The sequence below is a fragment of the Castor canadensis genome, chromosome 6 (genome assembly GCF_047511655.1).
Source record: "Castor canadensis chromosome 6, mCasCan1.hap1v2, whole genome shotgun sequence".
In the NCBI taxonomy this organism is placed as follows: domain Eukaryota; kingdom Metazoa; phylum Chordata; class Mammalia; order Rodentia; family Castoridae; genus Castor; species Castor canadensis.
This window is the reverse complement of record NC_133391.1, coordinates 148,905,650-148,926,688: the sequence shown is the minus strand read 5'-3', so window position 1 is coordinate 148,926,688 and position 21,039 is coordinate 148,905,650. Positions and strand designations below refer to the sequence as shown.

Here is a 21,039-nt window from a genome sequence, read left to right as displayed (position 1 = left end):
TTTAATTTTATTAATTATATATATATATTCACACATATTATGCTTCCAATCACAGATCATATAGCAAAGCAAGGATGACAAACTGGAATAAGAACCATTAGGAAAGAAGGAAAGAAAAATAGAACTTAAAAAGCATCTGTTGGACTGGGGATGAGGCTCAGTGGTAGAGCACTTCCCTAGCATGTGCAAGGAACTGGGTTTGATCCGTAGCACTGCAAAACAAAAACAAATAAACAAAAAAAGTATTTGTTGTATGTAAAGTTCTTTATCACATTCTACAGTTTTAAAAACCCAACCAAATCAAAATCTTATAAAAAATTTAAGGCAGTGCTAGGGCATGGCTCAAATAATGAAGTGCCTGCCTAGCAAGTATGAGGTCTTGAATTTAAACTCCAGTACTGAAAAAAACAAAGTCATTAAAAAAATGACTTTACTATAACCACTGCACTTAAACACTTTTGTTGTTCTAGGGCAGCAGTTTTCAACTGGGGAAGATTTCTGCCTTGTCTCTATTTACTTTTTCATTTGGCGCTGGGAACTAAAAACACTGAGCTACATCCCCAGCCCTGGAGATATCTTTGACAACCAAACTGCAGAGGAGATAGTGGTGATGTATGCTAGGCATCTAGTGGGTAGAGGCCAGGGACACTGTTATACATCCTAAAATGTGAAGGACAGCACCCCTTACTACCACCACCAAGAATTATCAAAAGTATGTCAATAGTGCTGTGGCTGAGGAATTCTGCTCTGAGGTAGAAAACTTGCAATGGAATATTCTAGATAACTTTTCCAGCTTATAGGCAGCATTTCATTGCATAAATTAATTTTTCTCTTAAAAATGTAATAGGACACGTTGTGAAAGGAGCCCAAAGGTAGATGCTTTGCAATTGTTACCATTTAGGCCTCAAGAGTCAAAAATCTTTTCCAAAACAGTAATCAAATGAATATCAACTAAAATACTTTGAGAAATGTTATTTTAACTTTTAAATTTGAGAGCTAAAGGCCTAAGGTATCAGCATCTGAAAGTGTATTTTGTTGTTATGAGATTTTCTGAGTAATTTACTCCTAATTCCACCTGCTAAGGCAATTATTACCAATGCAGATACCTTCTTAAAAAAAAAAAAAAAGAACATCAATGGTTATTTAGCTGGCAAGTTTTAGATGACCCCAAGGTTTAATATGAGCCAACGGTTAAGAACGGCTAATAGAGAAAACAACCTAACATAAACTGAAGGTGCACTCATAAATTAATAGTATCAAATTCACTGGTTACATAGTATAGGATATTCTGCATTGGTGTGCATGGTACCATAGAAAACCAGTACAGAATTAAAATTTTAGGTCATCTTATTTCACCTGTATTATAGAAGAACATTGATAAACTAGGATGTACTCAAAGGGAATCAATATTAAGCTTATAGGCATGGGTTTTATTTCATATAAAAGTGGGAAGTTCGTATTAAAAAAAGGAAGTTCAGTCTAGAAAAGGTGATAGTTGCCTTCTAAAAGAAGACACTTACTCCATGCTGCTCCAGAGAACAGAACTAGAACCAACAGATGGAAGTTACAGGGTGGCAGATTTCAGTCCAATATGAAAAAGAAAACAAAAAATAAACAAAAACAGAAAACTTAGAGTCCAAAGAAACTCTTAAAATTTCTATCTGGATGAGGCTTCCATATTTTGATATAAAACTAGCCAACACTTTCTACATATATGCCAATTATAAAGCAGGAAAGGGAAAGTTTACATTTTACTAGTGGGGAAGTGGTCTGGAACTGATGTTTTCTATGGACAGTAAGAAAAAAATGCTAGTACTCCTTCAAAATTCCTAGACTTGAGAAATTATATTTAAAATATAAATACATCAAGTCTGTGAATTTCACGAATTCAGATTATATTACATTGGACTGATTTTGGTTATGCAAAAATTCATATAGCCTTAGATTATTACATAGTCATCTCATTGTATCTATAAGGGGTTAGTTCCAGGACTCCCAGGGCCTATTAAAACCCAATGATGCTTACTCAAATCCTTTATAACATACATATTCACCCATATATAAGTCATCTCCATATATTATTTAGGGAATGATCCCCCCAAAAAAGAGGTCTATACATGTTCATCAGTACAATCACAATCATCCTCCCCCACCCCCCATCAATATTTGCCACCCAAGGTGCAGAACCTGCAGCTATAGAGTCAACTGCCAAATGCATTGTTACTTTCATCCCACCTATCTGAGCACATTTCCCTCTCTCTTTTAAAAAGTTACTCATTTGTTCACATGTGCATACACTGTTTGGGTCATTTCTCCCCCTCTGCCCCCCTCCACCTCCTCCCCCCATCACTTCCAGGCAGAACCTGTTCTGCCCTATCTCTAATTTTGTTGAAGAAAAGACATCAGCATAATAAGGAAGACAAAGCATTTTTGCTAGTTAAGGATAGCTATACAGAAATATTCCTAGCATTGCTTTCGTGTACACATGTGTTACGACCCATGTTGATTCATCTCTAACTGATCTTTACACTGGTTACTCATCTCCTTCTCATGTTAACCTCTGTCACTTTAAGGTTTCTGTCCTGGGGAAATACCCAAAGGAATGCAACATAGGTACTCCAGAGGCACCTGCACACCCATGTTTATTGCGGCACTATTCACAATAGCCAAGTTATGGAAACAACCAAGATGCCCCACCACTGACGAATGGATCAAGAAAATGTGGTATTGCACACAATGGAATTTTACTCAGCCATGAAGAATGAAATCTTATCATTTGCAGGTAAATGGATGGAACTGGAGAACATCATTCTGAGCGAGGTTAGTCAGGCTCAGAAGACCAAAAATCATATGTTCTCCCTCATATGCGGACTTTAGATCTAGGGCAAATGCAGCAATGTGGTTGGACTTGGATCACATGACAAGGGGAGAGCACATACAAGAGATACAGGAATAGGCAGAAAACCCAAAACATGAAAGCATGTGTTGTCCCCATTCCAGAGGAACTAATACATTTCTTGATCATCAACACTTGTCAGACAAAAGGCAGGTAGGAATAGAGTCGAAAATTCAAATCAACTATGCAGGTAATTTGACACACATTGCACTTCTGATCCTAAACCTAAAAGTCCATGTGAGTCAGGAAGGAAGACCATTTGCTTTGGTTTACGCTGTCCCATTACAATTATCAATTGTATTTCCTATCACTCTCCTAAGTGTCTCAGTTTAATAACAAATTTTATAGTTATCTTTCCCCAGAGACCTTATAAAAAGATGTCTGTGAAGTCAGCAATTACTCTATATACATCCCTACAGCTGCTTAACCCAACTGTAGGCCACGTAGCCAGGTCCCTACTCATAATGCAGACTGGAATCCTAACTTTCACCAGAAGCATCAGGAAGAATGATTATTTCTGTTGGGCCAAGGAATAGGGCAGCAGACTGCTGTTCGGAATGAAGGTTCTCTGAATTATTATCCTAAACTCATCTAGAAAATTCTCTTTTGATTCCAAATATTCGAGAAATAATCTTTTATGATACAGATGACTACTCATACTAATTCAATTAAATATCCAGTGGCTAAGTAAATTTTTTTTTAACTTTAAAAAATTTAAGTGCAAGGTTCTGAGTTCAAACCCTAGTGCCACTGAAAAAAAAGTAAGTTTATGAAATTCAGGTCAAGGGCTTGAAGTAGGGCTCAGTGGTATACTACTATACCTGCCCAGTATGAGTGAGACCCTGGGCGTGGTCCTCAGCATGAGGAGGCGGAAAATAAAGTTCAGGTCAAATTGAGTTCAAATTAGTTTAAGCAAAATTAGTTGTAGGTCAATAGTTCAGTATTGAAAATAAAAGATGTTCAAGTGGGCATGGTGGTGCACCACTTGGAAGGTTGAGGCAGAAGGATCTAGTATTCAAGCCTGGACTATGTAGGAAGACCCTGTCTCAAATACGAAAACAAAAACAACAACAAAACAAAAAGACAGTAAGATAGGGCTAGTGGAGTGGCTGAACTGGTATAGCACCTGCCTTGCAAGTGTGAAGCAAGCTCCAAGTGCAAATCTCAATACCGCCAAAAAACAAAAACAAAAATTCTAGGCTAAAAGGTGTCAGTTATCTCCCTGCATAAGATGTAAAATTTAACTCTTTTAATTATTTCCTAAATAAAATAGGAAATGAAATAAATAAAAATCCAAGTTTTGTTCCATAAATATGCATTTGTGAAGCTTAATAAAAATCACTAAGCATCCACTACAGCAAAAGCTTCTATTTGAATAATCTTTTACTTAGTGAATGAATAAAATCAAATCAGCTTCTCTCAGTTTTAACAGAAACAAGTTAAATAACAAATCCTGAAACAAGCATATGTGTAAGAAAGATTAAAAAAATCCTTCCAGTCACACATAAGAGGTTACTTTCCTTGATGAAAAAAATGGAAAAGAAAGTATCTAGGGAATTACTAATGTCACCAACTCTTAATATTCTTGGATTTACCCTGGAAGATAATAATCAGTTCTCTACCTGCTTATCAAAAAAGTGATTCAGGGTTGGAGGCATGACTCAAGTGGCAGAGTACATGCTTAGGAAGTACAAAGCCTTGAGTTCAAACTCCAGTAAAGCCCCCCAAAAAGTGAGTCAGAGGACTTGAAACAGGACTCCCAGAATACTGTATTGGTTTTTTTTTTTTTTTTAATAAAAAAAGGACAATCCAAATCATCAGGCATTAGAAACCCTGCTATAAACTGTAAAACAAATAGAATGACCATGTAGGAAATACATGGTCAAATGTATTCCATGTAGGAAATTCTCAAAATAACAGAAGAAAAATTTCAAAAAATCTAATTTGCATCTATAAAACAAAAACTTCACACTGGCTGTAAGATAAAATTAAGGAATATAGACAAGAATACAAAAGAGAAAAGAGGGCCAACATCCAACTAGAAGGAATTATAGACATTAAAAAAAAAAAAAGCTGACAAAAGAAATTAAAACTTCCCCCTACTGAAGGGAAGCACGTTTTCAAATTCAATGGGCCTACAGGGTACAAAACAGAATGAAAGAACCAAGCTTGGAGACATAGTATTTTTCAACCTATCAACAGAAAAAAAAAAAGATCCATCAATCCTCAAGAAAAAATATGCAAAACAAAACAAAAACACCTGGTACTTTACAACTAACTAAAAATTAGAGTACTTACTGATAATACCACTGGCTAGTTATTAGACAATATGTCTTCCAAATTCAGAGAGAAGTGATTAATGTAGAATTTTATACCCAGCCTAACCCTACTTTACAACTAACTAAAAATTAGAGTACTTACTGATAATACCACTGGCTAGTTATTAGACAATATGTCTTCCAAATTCAGAGAGAAGTGATTAATGTAGAATTTTATACCCAGCCTAACTGTGAGGTGAGAATAAGGATTTAAAAAAAAAAAAAACCAAACATTCAAGAAGTGAAGTTTAGGGGCTGGGGTGTGGCTCAGTGGTAGAGCACTGTCCTGGCATGCTAGAGGCTCTGGGCTTGAGTTTCCAGCACTGTTTAAAAAAAAAAAAGTGAAGTTTGCCTCCTATATACCTTTTCTTAGGAAGTTACATGAAGGTATATTCAGGTTAAACAAAAAGCAAATGAAGAAAACATGGGATCCTGCAAACAGTGGAGAAAGATGAAAGCCTAGATCAGCAGCTGTGCTGCAGGCCCAGAGATCACTGGTTTAGATCAATGGTTTAGAGTAAGAGAAAGAATAGTCTCTGAGAGAAAGATGTCAGAAAGACAGGACTGGACACAACAGACAGGAAATCTAGAAAAATTAAGGTATTTCAAGGCACTGACAACAAGGTTTAAGGAAAAAAAAAAAAGGTAATGAAAAACTCCAGGAAATACGAAACTGCTTAAGAAGGGCATGATCCCAGTAGAAGACTTTATAGTTAGGCAATTAGCAAGTGTAAAAAAAGGAAAAATCAGGGTTAGAGGAATGGCTCAAGTGGTAAAGTGCCTGCCTAGTAAGTGTGAGGTCCTGAGTTCAAGTACTGCCAATAAAAAAAAGAAAATCCATTTAAACTTAAGGAAGATTTTTTTTTGTTAAGTGGTAGAGGATTGCAAAATTGAACATATTAAGAATTATAATTATAGAATGGTACTTGAGACCACAGTAAACACTATTTCCACTATCAGAATAACAAAACATTTTTTGCTTTAAAGTTTTAGAATAAACCTAAATTACAAAAGCTAGATTATGATTACAAAACACAGATATTGTCACCAGTAAAAACTATAGGATAAGTTTCAAGACAGTGTGTGGAAAGAGAAACTAAAGCAAAAGTGTTTCAAAATTCTTAAAAGTAGAGACTACTGAGATACTATTTATCTTTGATGAAACTAGAAACAGAATGCATTGTCTGAGAAAAAAAAATAACCTATCACTGAATTTGGAAAGAGAAATGAGAAGCAAGAGAGGGTAAGTACTAAGTCTTTTTTTTTTTTTTTTTTTGTTACTGGGGTTTGAATTTAGGGCTTCATGCTGGCTCTCCTCCACTTGAGCCCTCCACCAGCCCATAAGTACTATGTCTTAAAGTACAATTACAGGAAATAAACACAGAATTGCACAAAGCTGGCAAATTTACAAACTAGTAAAAGAAGCCTGTTATTTAGCTATATGGGAATTAATATCAAAAAAATAAAAGCAGAATGCATTAAGGGTAGAAGGTCTTCAAGAACACCAAGTCTTTAATATCTTGTTTTGTTTTGGTTTGTTTTTGAGACAGGGTCTCCTCCGGCCTCAGCCTCCAGTGCTGGAATTATAGGCATATGCCATCATGCTTGGCTATTTTTTTGAGACAGAGTCTTTCTATGCAGTCCACTATGGTTTGGAAATTGTAATCTTTCTCCCTCAGGCTCTTGAGTGCTGGGATTACAGACATGTGCCACAAAGCCTGGCTCTATTATTTCTATTTTAAATGGTTTAATAAAGTTTTAATTTCTTAATTTTAATTTGTAACATAGTAAACATTACTGTAATCCAAATCAACAAAAACTCCTGGGGTTCTCAATAATTAGAAGTGTCAGAGGGTTTCTAAAAATCGTAAAGTTTGAGAAGTGCAAACATATGATATAGTCCATTAACTTGGAAATCTGTAATCATTCAGCACTCATTTTTCTCCTGCTTTCTATTACCCCTTTGAGCAAAAATGTTCCTTCTATGATGCAACAGGGAAAAGGAACTAGTTTTTATTAATAAAAACTACCACTTAGACCAAAGTAAGGTTTATAATTAATAGAAACCTAGCAGAACATTACTTAAAAAACAGAGCCAAAGCCTGAATTTGAGCAATGTGGCCTTCGTGTGTGTACTCTGTCATCACATCCACTCTATATAATAGCTGTGTTCTTAAACAGTCTAAATTGTGGCAACAAATTCAACATACAAAATCAACCAATGGGGGAAAAAAAAAGACCAACCACTGCAATACACCAAATTAATAGAATGAAAAGATAAAAATTCATGCGGTAATTTCAACTGATAAGAAAAATTTCAAATTTGCAAAAAAAAAAAAAAAAAAAAAAGCCTGAAGATATTTCACAATAGTGTAAAGATACTTAATACTATTGAACTATATACTTTAAAATGATTAAGATGATAAATTTTAGGATGAATCTGAATAAAGCACTACCTTCACTCCAATTTAATTATTGCTACTTAAAACAATTTTTCAAAGTGGTAAAAACAAATGAATATTTAGCATTCAGCTAAATATAAGAGAACTAAAAAAAATTTTTTAAGACATCTAAAAATGAGGACACGGTATTTTTAAAAATTAATCTTTGTAGGACTGGGGGCCTGGCTCAAGCTCAAGTGGTAAAAGCTCTGAGTTGAAATCTAAGTACTGCTAAATAAATAAATAAAATAGCTTTGTTAAATGAATGAACAAGCTAACAGAAAAGAAAGAAAATTTTGAAGCTTAAAGTTATGAGTAGATGAGGCTATTCTGATGGTATCTGCTGATCCCTGGTCTTCAAACTATTGTTCTGTAAGGAAGTAAGAAAATTACACACAGAATGTCAATCAATGTACTGCTTCCTTGGAGAGAATTTTGCTACCAAAAAAAAAAAAAGTGAGAATTTAAAAAAAAGTGAGCAGTATTATTTGCATTCTCATACAAATATCTTTTATGGGCTAATAAAGTCACATAGCAGCACTTCTCTGGTCTAAAAGAGTAACCAGCCACCCACCACATGTGGGTGTTAGTTCTTAGGAAGACTGGGCAGTGCACGAATGCTCACAACCCCAAGCCTATGCCTGCAGCTTGCACAAATATCATTTTGTGTGTTAATACAGGCATAAAAGACTGGGAAGCAACAACTTAGAATTTTGGGGCTCTGAAAAGGAACCACCAAAGTGGGTGAGTTAGGAAAAAAAGCTCTCCTACATCTTTAAAGGAAAATATAAGGAAACATTTTTCCTGTCTCAGGTGTGACTCTTGAGTAAAGAGGAGAAAAATTTTTTTTTAAAACAAGACAGTCTCTCCTCTAGGTTTGGCTCTGGAATTCACATCTGTCCAGGATCTAAGTAAAAAAATTAGTTGAATATAACTACGCAGACAGTGCTTTCAGATGCCACAAAGTGAGTATTTCACTCCAAATACTGCGGAATATATTCCAAGAAACAAATCTCAAGATTAAACACACACACACACACACACACACACCCCAACAAATCCCATAAGAAAACAAGCTAAGGTGAAGGGTGCAGAATACAAATATATTTAAATAAGTAAAAGATACTATCAAAACTGAGATTAAGGAGCAAGATACATCAAAAATAATCAAAATAAGATGAGGACTTGGGGTGTGGCTCAAGCAGCAGAGCACCTGCCTGGCAAGCATGAGGCCATGAGTTCAAACCCCAGTATCATAAAAACAAAACCAAGAAAAATCATCAGGTACTTGTGGTGAGGCAGGCTAAGATTAGAAAAATTCAGGACTTTTAAAACATATATGGCTTAATACTGTATTTAGGTTAAACATTCTTCTCTTTCTCTAAGCCTTCTTTTCAACTGAAAAAACATCCAGATTATTCATACTCTGGCCCAGGGACAGCTCAAATCATTCCCATCTCAGCCCAGGGAACACCTGTGTTCCGCCCCCTCATCGAATATTGATGGTTGGGAATCATCAAGTTTTTCCCTTTGCATAGGTTTTAAAAGCACCTGGAAACAGGAAAAGGACCCCTTTTCTCTCTCTGCTTCAGTCTCAAACCTAGCCCATTATAGCTGTTTTTAACTTTCTCCATAATCTTTAATAAACTCTCTTACTACACCTGTGTATCCTGCCTGGATGCTACTCTGTGGGAATCTTCTGATCAGAGACTCCCCAAGCCTACAACACAGGCTCACGTCTGTAATCCTAGATACTTCGGGATGCTGAGATCAGGACCATGGTTTGAGGCCAGCCCAGTTAAATAGTGAGAGACCCCATCTCCAAATTAACCAGAACAAAATAGATTGGAGATGTGTCTCGAGTGAAATGAAACTTCACTTTCAGGGCTGCACTGCTTTTCAAGTGTGAAGCCCTGAGTGTACACACACACACAAGATGAACTTTTTTTTCTGGTGGGGATGGGGTGCTTGCACTTGAGTCATAACCACAGACCTCTCTTGCTTTAGTTTATTTTTCACATAGGGTCTCACACTTTTACCTGGGCCAGCTTCGGACTGCAACCGTCCAATCCCAGCTTCCTAAATAGTTGAGGATACGTAAGTGTATGTACCACCATGCTGGGCATGGTTTTTGAGACAGGATCTTGCTAACTTTTGTGCTAGTCTTGAACTGGGATCTTCCTATCTCTACCACCCAAGCAGCTAGGATTGCAGGCATACACCACCATGCCTGGCCCCTCAGATGGACTTTTAAAAACACGTGGAAGCAGCACTTCCAGAAATGAAGTACAATGTATAAAAATTTTAACCAGGAACTCAGAAAGGTATTACATGACTGATTAGACACAAATGGCAAAAAATTAGTAAACTGGAAAATATCTGTAAAAACTACCCAGAATGTATAAAGACAAAGATGAAGAACAAAACATTAAAGAGATTCAAATTCTGGAGAACAGAATAAAAACTGTTAACTGACAACCAGTTAATATTACAAGCGGAGGAGAACAGGAAAGAGGAAATAACCAAAAAGAATGTAAGAGATGTTTCAAAATTTATGAAAGATAACAATCTTCTGATTGAGGAACACTAACAATCCCCAAGGAGGAGTATATAGAACAGAATTCACACCAACACATATCTAAGTGGAACAATAAACATCAAAGACACAGAAACTCTTACAAGCAGCCAGAGGGAAAAACCGTCTATAGAGGCCAAGCGATGATTACTTAAGCATGAGGGTAAGTTAAAGATACTTTGGGGCTGGGGATACAGACTAGATGTATAATTCTTGCCTAACATGCACAAATCTCTGGGTTCAATTTTCAGGACTGCACCAATAATTAATTAAAAGCTTGAGATTATACAAGGGAGCGGAGAAACCTGTTACTGTTACACATACACTAAAGAAAATAGTACATTAAAAAAAATTTTTTTTAGGCAGAATGATCTGCGAATGAATGGCTATTAAACAAAAAGCCATAAATAAGGCCAACTTAAATAATCACTGACTATATAAAATCAGAATTGTTGTAATTTACAACCAACAATTGGTTGTAAAGTTAAAAAAAATCCACAATAGCTAGGTGTGGTGGCCTTTCTCTATGATCCTGGCTACTTGGGAGGTAAAGATTGGAAGGATCTCAGTTGAGGGCAGCCAATGCAAGAAAGGTTAGCAAGGACCCCATCTCAACAAATAAGCCAGGTGTGGTAGTACATAATTGTAATCCCAACTATGAAGGAAGTATAAATAGGAGGATCACAGTCTAAGGCTAGCCAAGGCAAAAGGTGAGACCCTATCTGTAAAGTAACTAGAGCAAAAAGGGCTGAATTTTAAAAACTTTAATTCTTCTAGAAAGAAAGAAGAAAAAGAAAAAAAATCTAATAGTATATTACTGCTCCAAAATCTGCAAATGAAGTCCTTGTAACTACATGTAAACAGTCAGACATGGTGGAGGGTGGGGAAGAAACTCACCAACTACTACCGGGGACACTAAAAGCTGATGGATGAATGCTGTACTCAAGAAAAGTATTTCATCATTTCTCGAACATTAACATTTCTTTAGGGAGTGATAAGAATATTCATAGATGGAAAAAAAGAACTAAAATTAGCCTGTGTCAACTCATTTTTTTTTTAAACCAAAGCACTAGGAATATTTTCAGTTGTTTATATTTTATAATGTGGGTGATTATAGACATCTACAAAAAAGCGCTAATAACCAGATATCCTGATAGTAACAAGCAGATGATTATTATGATTAACTTTCTATTTTTATAAAGACAATTTTGCTTACGGTAAAAAAAAAAAAACTAGTTTGGGTGAACAGAATTGGGGAAGTGAGAGAAGCTATGAAGTTATCTTCATAAATCACAACATCCTTTGCCCTCATCATCCAGTTATTGCTTAAAAAAGGCTTTATGATTGTTTTCTCACCAAAAAAGTACTATATTTCTCTAATTCCAATTTCAAGGACATTCTTTACCAGTATTTCTCTCTCTGGCTCTACACACATACTCCCCAAGTTTATAACCATACCCCTTTTACTTTCTCTATTTTTCTTTCATTAATTCAAAATGTGTTTACTAAAAGCCTGATACATGCCAGGCACTGTACTTTCTGTGGTTTCACTGTATTCACAACTTAACAGTGGATCACCACCATATGGTTCTTATACTATCAAATTTATACTACCAGCCCATCTCCCTTTTCTGAGTCCCATTTCCAAATACCTACTTGAACAGTGGCTAACATTGATATATCAGCTACTGTTCTGAGCACTTCACAAATAATAATGAATCCTAAAAGCAACACAATGGAAGAATGTAGATGCTTCCTGGGATGCTAATAATGTTTTATTAAAGTTGGGTGCAGGTTACACAGGTTTGCTTAGTTTATGACATTTCAAACTATCCTCTTATTGTATGTGCAGTTTTCTTTGTATAAATATCACACTTCAGTAAAAAATGTTTTTAAAAACCTCAAATCTATGAGGTAAGGGTATTATCTCTAATTCATAGGTAAAGAAACTAAAGTACAAAGAGAACTATTTGTTCAAGGTCACATGGCAGGTAGTAAAAGAAACCAGATACAGCTCAGGAGTCTGACTTCAGAGCCCATCCACTTCCAAACATGTAATTCAGCTAGTTGCAGTGATACACACCTGTAATTCCTGCTACTCAGGAGGCAGAGGCAGGAGGATCTCAAGTTTCAGGTCAGCCCAGGCAAAAGAAGGGAGGTGCTTGGGGGCCTGGCTCAAGTGGTAGAGCAACTGCCTAGCATGAGAGAGGCCCTGGGTTCAATTCCTAGTACCAAAAACACAACCAACTCACAAAAAACCCATGCAATTAACACATTCCTGCCTCAGTTCTACATAGTTCTTTATCTAAAATGTTATCTCGATTTTCAAAATGACAGACCATCACGTCTACTTCAAACTCTATGGTCGAATCCTCCAATTTCCCATTTTACATTTCATTAAAACTCTGTCAACACAGCATAGTTATTTGAAAGTGTATTTTGTTTTCACCCTCATGCTCCAGATGTGTAAACTGCTTGAGCAGAGACTCCGGTCTTTTAATATACAAAGTATACAAAACCGCAACACAAAAGCCCAATGTTTATTTTGTTCCACTGATCTTTACACGCTGCACATGGCTTTATGAAACAGCAAGAAATGCCATATTCAGAAAAATGACCCTAATTCTGTATCCTAATTAAGAGTGATATCAAGGACAATTCATAGTAAACACAATAGGTGACTACTCACTTTTAATCAGCTGATTAAAGATATAATCAGTACATTAAAGATTTATCTAAGTGATTCTAACATACTTAGTTAATTTCTACATTTCTAAGCCCAAGAACTGTCATCTGATTAACCTGATGGCATATTCTGAGTAATAATGTAGCTGGTTCTTTGTTTAAAACGAATATCCCTACTTAAGCAGCTATACATTCAAATCCAACTGTCTACATAACCATAGCTTTCTCTGGGATCTCTATTTTAACCCAATGCTCTATTTGTCTATCCCTGTACAATATCACTTTTTTATTAATAAAGTTTTGAAGCCAGGCACTGGTGGCTCACACCTATAAATCTAGCAACTCAGGAGACAGAGATCAGGAGGACTGCGGGTTGAAGCCAGCCCTGGCAAATAGTTTTCAAGACCCTATCGAAAATAACCATCCCCCTCTTCCTCTCCCTCTCTCCCTCTCTCTCTCCCTCCCTCTCTCTCTCTCTCTCTCTCTCTCTCTCTCTCTCACACACACACACACACACACAAAAGAGTTGGTGGACAGGCTCAAGCTGTAGGCCCTGAGTTCAAGCCCTGGTACTGCAAAAAACAATCAAATAAATAAATAAAAAATAAATAGTTTTGGTATCTGATATTCCAAGTCCTTTATCATTTCTTACTAGATTGTTATGACAATCTTGAAATAATATTCTCTTCATTACAAAACATAAAATACCTTTATCAAGTTACTACAAAGAGATTTTTTTGAAATCTCAAAAGATCAGTATTTAAATATACAGATTATTAGGATATGATCAGTAACTGATGGTACTGATTTTTTTTTTACTCTATGAATACAACCTGTCTGTTTTCTTTTTTGGGGGGAGGGGTCATTACTAGAAGTTGAACTCAGAGCACTGCACTTTCTAGGCAGGAACTACACCACTTGAGCCACTCTGCTGCCTCTTTTTGCATTGGCTATTTTTGAGATAAGGTCTCATTTTATGCCTATGCCATTTGGACAGTGATCCTATTTGTGCTTCCCTGTGTAGCTGGAATGACAGGCACCACCATGCCCAGCCACTGGTTGAAATGGGGTCTAGTGAACTTTTTAGGTGGCTCTGGCCTCAAACCTAGAACCCTATGATCTGTCTCCCAAGTACTAGAATTACAGATTTGGCCACCACGTCTGGCCCATTTTTCATTTATGGCTTTTCATTCTATTATTTTTCTCCTTAAAATGTTTTACACAGTTCATTAGTTTTATTCTTTTATGTGTGTGTGTGGGGGGGGGTGGTATAACTGGAGTTTGAACTCAGGGTTGTACTACTCTTGCAAAGCAAGCACTCCAAAATAACCAGAGCAAAATGGACTGGAGGTGTGGCTCAAACAGTAGAGTGCCTGCTTTGAGAGAGTGAAGCCCTGCGTTCAAACCTCAGTCCTGTCAAAATATATATATATTTTTTACTATGCTATTATGAAACTCTACATATGAAGTACAAGATAGTTCTCAAGTTCTTTTAAAATTCTTATAGTTCAAATTTCTATTTGTAGGGACATCCTACAGCACTGGTAGGAATGCTTACTGAAAACCAGGCTCTAATCTACAAGGTTTTATATTTAATCTGTATCTCAGGCAAGTTAGGTGAGGAAAACAAATCTCAGAGTTCAAGTGATTTAGCCAAGTGGCCAAAGAGATGGAGCTGGAATTCAAATCCAAGTCTGACTAGGTCCAAATTCATGTTCTTTTCAGTTTACAAAACCATACCCAAGCATACAACTCAGTATTCTATAAAAGTATATATTGGCTCATCCTAATCTTCATTAAAAAAAAAAAAAGTAATGCTAGGGATTGAACCCAGTGTCTTGGGCTTGCTAGGCAAACACTCCACCAACCAAACTATACACCAGCCCTTTTAACCTACTCCTAAGGTTATTAATAAGATACAGAAAATATTACAAATTTAATAGCAGCTATCCTTTTAGAAAGAAAATTTTCACTAATTTCAAACTCATTCATACAATATGCATTTTAGGGTTTATGACTCAACAATAGGAGAGTTCATGATTAGCAGTTGGAAAAAAATTTGTTTCAGTAGACCCAGTAAATTTCCATCACCACAGCTGGTTTCAAAGACCTGTTCACCTGTTTTTTTCACATTCTCAGTGATAAATTCTTTTTCTGCCTTCCTAGTGTTACCTTTATTCTTTCCTTCAAGGCACATTATTAACTCCATTCAAGTAAAAAAACATAAAAGTATAAAAGAACAAAGCTCACTGGTCAATCAGGATACCCAAGCTAATTGTTAGACTAATCAATAACAAGTTATGTTAGTGATATGAAGATACTTATTTAGGAGCACATGTCCCAAAATCATCCTTAAATCATTAGATGAAATGCCTGCCTTCTTTGGACTAGCAGAACCTTAATTTAAACATCCATTAATAGTAAAAATTCACTTCAACATTTATCGTTTAACATTTGCTAATAGCCTAAAAAGATGGGGCTAATTATTTTGCACATTTATGCAATCTTTAAATTCTCTAAATTCAATGAACACTAGATATAAGAATGGTAAAAAATGTTGCCAAATGATTATGTCCAATATCCAACTTTATCGAAAATAGAATAACATTCAAACATCAGTGACACCAAAAGTTATATATAGGACAAAGAAAACTAGTTTAAGCACAAGCTAAAGATTTAGGTTATCCAGGTAACAGACAAGTCTCCTGAATGAATAGGAAAATGACAAGAAATGTCCAAGGTTTTTCTAAAGAACAAGTGAAGGGAAAATGGCTGTTTGTAACTCTCAAAGAAATGGATCTTATTAATTGTAGAATACAATGGGGATTACCTTGTAACTGTCATTATGTGTATTTGTATATGCCACAAATTTCCTTCAAAAACTCAAGAATTACTATTAAAATTCTGCATCACTATCAATAAAGGAGTGGGGGAAAAAAGATTTTATTCATATGAAACAATCAGAAAGTATTTTTGCCATTAAGAATTATCTTTCATCAGATGCTGGTGGCTCATGATTTGATGTCAGTGTAGGTAAATAGTTCAGGAGACCTTATCTTGAAAAAACCCATCACAAAACAGGGCTGGAGATATGGCTCAAGGTGTAGGCCCTGAGTTCAAACCCCAGTATGGGGGGGGGGGGAAGACTTTCCTCATGTTCCTAATATACTTATTAACTATTAAAGTAATTCTTTTCCCAAGACCTTATTACAAAACAAAATTGTGTCTAAAAATACATCCTTTCAAACACAAAAGATACTCCATTTAAGTGGACTACCCACTCAAGTTCCCTTTTTTCCATGAAGCCACCTCTGGTTCAAGGACTGCCCAGGCAAAAAAACCAAAAAATAATGTCAACCAGTAAGCTGGGCACAGTGGTTCATACCTGTCATCCTAGCTACAGGGTACAGGCCAGCCCTGGCAATAACATGAGATCCTATCTGAGAATAGCTTAAAGCAAAAAAAGGCTGAGTGTGTGGCTCAAATGGTAGAGCACACACTAAATTCAAAGCCTAGTACCACCCCAAATAAATAACTTACAAAACAGGAAGAAAAACAAGACTTGTATTGTAGCACAGAGACTGAGTAAATGCCTAGCACAAAAATGTATAACAAAAAACCCTAAAAGTTTATTATATTATGAATACCAAAGCCCTACCTGAAGTAGGGGCTGGAAGTGTGCCTCAGTGGCAAAGCACTTGCTTAGCATGCATGGGGCCCTGGGTTCAATCTCAGCATTGTTTTTTAAAAAAAAAAAAAAAAATCCTAAAACAAACAATCATATCACATACATAGCTGTGACAAAAACAATTAAAAAACAGAATTAAATTTAGATTTAGACTGTTTACTTTCAGTTATCTATATTCAAGAATAGGCGAGGCAACTCATTCATTTCTTCCACATGTAAATACTTAAGGGATTTTCCTGAGCTGAGATCTTTCAAACTGAAAAGAAATTTTTTTTTTTTTTGCAAACTAAGCTTTGTTCTTTTGCCTCTAAAAGTTCCACTGTAACTATTTCCAGCCAGAAGGATAATTAGCAACATCACTGGAGATTTTTGTATATACTTACTATTAATGTTACTTATTCATCCTCTTTAAATAAAGTTAAGATTTGCTCTTAGATGCAAATAATTTTCATGCACATTTATGTAAAGGACAGAGAGTCTTTAATAGTTTTAGTGATGTATGCATAGATGAGTAATATCAAAAACTATTTTCTCATAAAACATGCACATTAACAATCAATTCAGTAATTTGGATTGTTGTTAAAGTTTCCGAAATTGAATCTCAAGACCCTCAAAATACTTACTGAATACAGAAATTCAGCAATAGATAAAACACACACATAAATACTTTAATCCAAAAAATTAAGTGTTTTTAAATTTTTCCTTCCTCCCTCCCGTAGTACTGGGGTTTGAATTCAGTGCCTCAGGCTTGCTAGGCAGGTGATGTACTGCTTGAGTCACACCCCCAGTTCTCTTCCCTTATTTCGATCTGTAGGTTTGCATCTAGAAAAAACATTAAGGACTGGGACATGGCTCAAGTAACAGGCCTACACCATAAGGCATGGAGTTCATCACCAGTACCACCAAAAACAAAAAAACAAAAAAAAAAGTATTTCAAAACTGCAACAAACTACAACTTCTCAACGAGCTAGCACTTAATCTATCACTTAGTGTATACTAAGAAAACAGAAAAAAACCCATGTAAAACAAAGCAATTTTTGATGGCTACATTCGGCTTTTCATAGAACACATGGTACTTGCCAGCAGATTTATGACACAGATGCCAATAGTCTTGTTTCCCAGAAAAAGAAAATGGTTTTTGATTTTTTTTTCCTCCACAAAATGCTCCAAACAGTTTTACCAAAGTAACCGAAACTTTTGCTGTTTAGTATCACAACTTGATTTGTTAATATCCGAAAAATTCCAATATTTTCTGTAACAACGTCACCTCAGTCCTTTTTCTCAGTACAGGCCTCAAGATAAAAGACTTGTAAAATGTCACCTAAGATCAAGGCATTGAATAATCAGTAAAATAGCAATTTCATCAATATAATGCACATTTATACATCTTAACAGCTCTTAAAAAAAATCAATGAGGTCTTAAGCATTATGTTTTATTTTAATTGACTGGGATTTTTTTCAGTAATACATAAAACCGCAGTACTACAATAAGTGGTTATGTGAGAACACCCTAAAATAGGGCAACTTTTTTTTCTCCTTGGAATCACAAGTTTCATCCCCAAAACATAGTCCAGTATCTTATTTTACAGATGAGGAAAATGAAAACTCAAAACATAAAATGTCCTCAACATCCTAAAATCAAGAACAAAACAGACTTGTTGAAACTCAACTCTTCTGACTCCCAATGACGCCCTTTCCACTACACAATCTGCCTCCTGGAGACAGAAAAGAAAAAAACAAAAAACAAAAACTATCTGGGTTAAAGCAATTGCCAATAAAAATGATATATACAGATAGGCTTATTACTCAGGAGCCCAGTGCGCTTGTGGTCTCTACCAAGAAACTGACTCAAAAGTAGCAACAATAAAACATTCAGTCAGGTGCGTCTTTGTCTTTTTCTTTGCTAAGATGTATACAGAATTACAGACAATTCTGATTGACAGTTTGCCTTAAGGTAGAGATTTCATCGCGTGCATTACAATGACTCCGTATAACCTAGCTCGCATATTCTTTTCCCCAAGAGAGTAAAAGACCCCCAACGAGAATGACTAGTCTACCTCGGGCCTAAAGTCTATGGCTAAGACAAGACTGAGCCCTCATTTCCAGCACTGAAAACTTTTGCACGTCTTTGCCAGCCTAGCTACACAATTCACAGGTGGTTGGTATATTAACATCTCCCCGTGCAGGGGAAACGGGGCGGAGGGGGGGAGAGGGGACAAGGTAAATGCGGCGACACGAGTAGATGGTTTGCGGGACCCGCGGGGGAGGCCAGGGCTCAGGACAGGGAAGACGGCAGTAAGACGACGGCACGTTATCTGGGATCTGGGGGCTGGGACGGAGCGAGGCGTCGCGAGAGGGCCGGGGCTCGCCTTCTCCATCCTCAGGCCGGAGGAGGAGAGCGGTGGAGGCTGGACCGGCCGAGGCGCGAAGGGGGGCAAGCCGGGAGGTGGAGGGCAACTAGGCTCCGCTCCAAGGCCGCGGGAGGCCATTTTACCTCCGGGGCCGCCGAAGGCCCGGGCGGTCCTCCACGTCCCCAGACCTCGGCCTTCTCCCCCTCCCCGCCCCCCAGGGGCCGCTCCCCGCCGCGGCCGGAGCCGGAGCCGGAGCCGGGGCGGGGCTCGGCTGCAGAGGCCGGGGGCCCGGCCTGGGCTGGGGGCCACCGGGTGAAAGCTGGCGCGGGGGCGGCCTCGGGGGCGTCGCGTCGGCGGGATCCCGGCCGGGGGTGGGGGGGACGAGGACAGGGAGAGGAAGACAGTGGGGAGCCGTTACCTATACTGGGCCGCAGCCGCCGCCGCCGCCGCCCCGCTGTGGGTGAATCCAAAGTAGTTGCCGGTCGCCATTTTGGCATCTTCCCCCAGCCGGCTGGGCACTGCGGCGGGCACAGAGAGTCGGGTCCCATGGCGGGAGGAGAGACACGGAGTGGTCGGGATACCGAGAGAGGGTAAGGGAGAGAAAGAGGGCCGTGAGAAGCCGCCCTGGCCGCCCGGCCGCGGCCGCGCCGCCGTCCGCCTCCCGCCCCGCACTCCCTCACTCACTCACGCCCGGGTGGCCGCCGCCGCCTCCTCCCCGGAGCCAGCCCCAACCCCCGCTCTCCCCCGCCGCCCCGGGGTCGGGGAAGAGAAGGGCAGAGGCCTCCCGGGCCACATTAGACTCACCATAGGTGAAGGAAACTACAGGGCATATGGGAATCATGGGCTCGGGCTGCTGCTGCTGAACTCTGAACTCTCACCCGCTGCCTCCCTCCTCTGCCCCGCTCCTCCTCAGCGGAGAACAGACCGCCGCCGCCGCCCTCACTGCGCAGGCGCGCAGGCGCGCGGCATCCTGGGGGCTGTAGTCACCGCCGCCCCCACGGGCGCGCGCCGGATCTCCTCAGAGCGCGCGACCCGGGAGAGTGACGTAGTTAGCCTTTTCGCCTTGCTTCTACTAGTTCCTTTGGCTTTTCCGAGTGCGTAGGTTCTCTGTGTTTCAGTCCTGCTCGCTCGTTCACTTCTCATCCGAATTTGAGCTGAGCTTTTTAGGATTCTGCCCCATTCTCTGTATTCCCTGCTGTGGCTCCTCGGCCTTTGAAGTGGGGAGGGAGAGAAGAGGCGAGGAAGAGGAAAAGAATGACAATTGTGCTGGACTGCAAGCTTACCCGAGCGCCCCTGCCAGACCTCTGCCCCGCCCACTCCAAGTTACCCCGCGAACGCTGACCCCCACGAGGGGTCAGGCGCTGATAGAACTGCGGGAGACACGGCAGTGAGCAAAACAGTCCCCGTTCGCGTGCAATTTACCGTCTCGGAGGGGTTTATGAGAGAGGCCACAGCCAAAACACATTACGTCTGTTGGATGATGATGGGAGCTTTAAGAATACAGCAGGGCAAAGAAGAAAAAGGGGAGCTGCTGTTTTATGGCGGGTGCAGTTAGGACACCCTCTCTCGAGTAGAGACCTGAAGGAAGTGAGGAAAGCTGCCTGATAGATACCCGGGGGAAGGGCAGCAAGTGGAAGGGTCCTAACTCAAGAAAGTTCAAGAGCAACAAGGAAGGTCAGGCTGGCTGGAACCGAGTGAGAGAGACATCAGTTCAAAACGTGCTAGATAAGAGTGCTACATCTCTAGTCGTCAGGATGGAATAGTACTGGTCCCTGTGTAACCATTTTTCATGCTTCCTCACTGGTTTCCCTTTACTTCCCTAGTTAATTTGCAACCATTTCCTTTCTTCTGATGGGCTGTTTTCTGCTGCATTAACTCTTTTCCTGCCTTCCATCAAGGCATAGTGCTCCATTTCACTTCTTACCTGCTCCCTGCCCATCCTTCAGCCCCTACTACTTATCTCTCCTCAGTGTTGGATGTGAACATTAAAAAGAAATTCAGAGTGAATCAGAACTCACCCATGAATTCAGGGCTTTATCTCACATTGTTTCAGAGCAGAAACAATGCCTCAGTTCTTATTTGTGC

At 38.7% G+C, this 21,039-nt stretch overlaps 1 protein-coding gene across 3 annotated transcripts in view; it reads right to left on the bottom strand.

Moving 5' to 3' along the window:
* Zfr (zinc finger RNA binding protein) overlaps window positions 1–19,916 on the bottom strand; it is a 78,117-nt gene extending 58,201 nt beyond the window's left edge. For 2 of the 3 annotated variants that reach the window (XR_012449200.1, XM_074077654.1), the window contains exons 1-3: window positions 19,759–19,916; window positions 19,373–19,472; window positions 1,521–1,544 (exon numbers count right to left, since the gene is read on the bottom strand). Coding sequence is in view for 2 of the 3 variants with exons in the window: in XM_074077654.1 (XP_073933755.1) it covers window positions 1,521–1,544; window positions 19,373–19,472; window positions 19,759–19,795 (161 nt within the window). In the remaining variant the exon portion in view is untranslated. The remainder of the gene's footprint in view (window positions 1–1,520; window positions 1,545–19,372; window positions 19,473–19,758) is intronic. The other variant, XM_020180524.2, reaches the window with a different exon arrangement.
* Window positions 19,917–21,039: the final 1,123 nt, after the last annotated feature.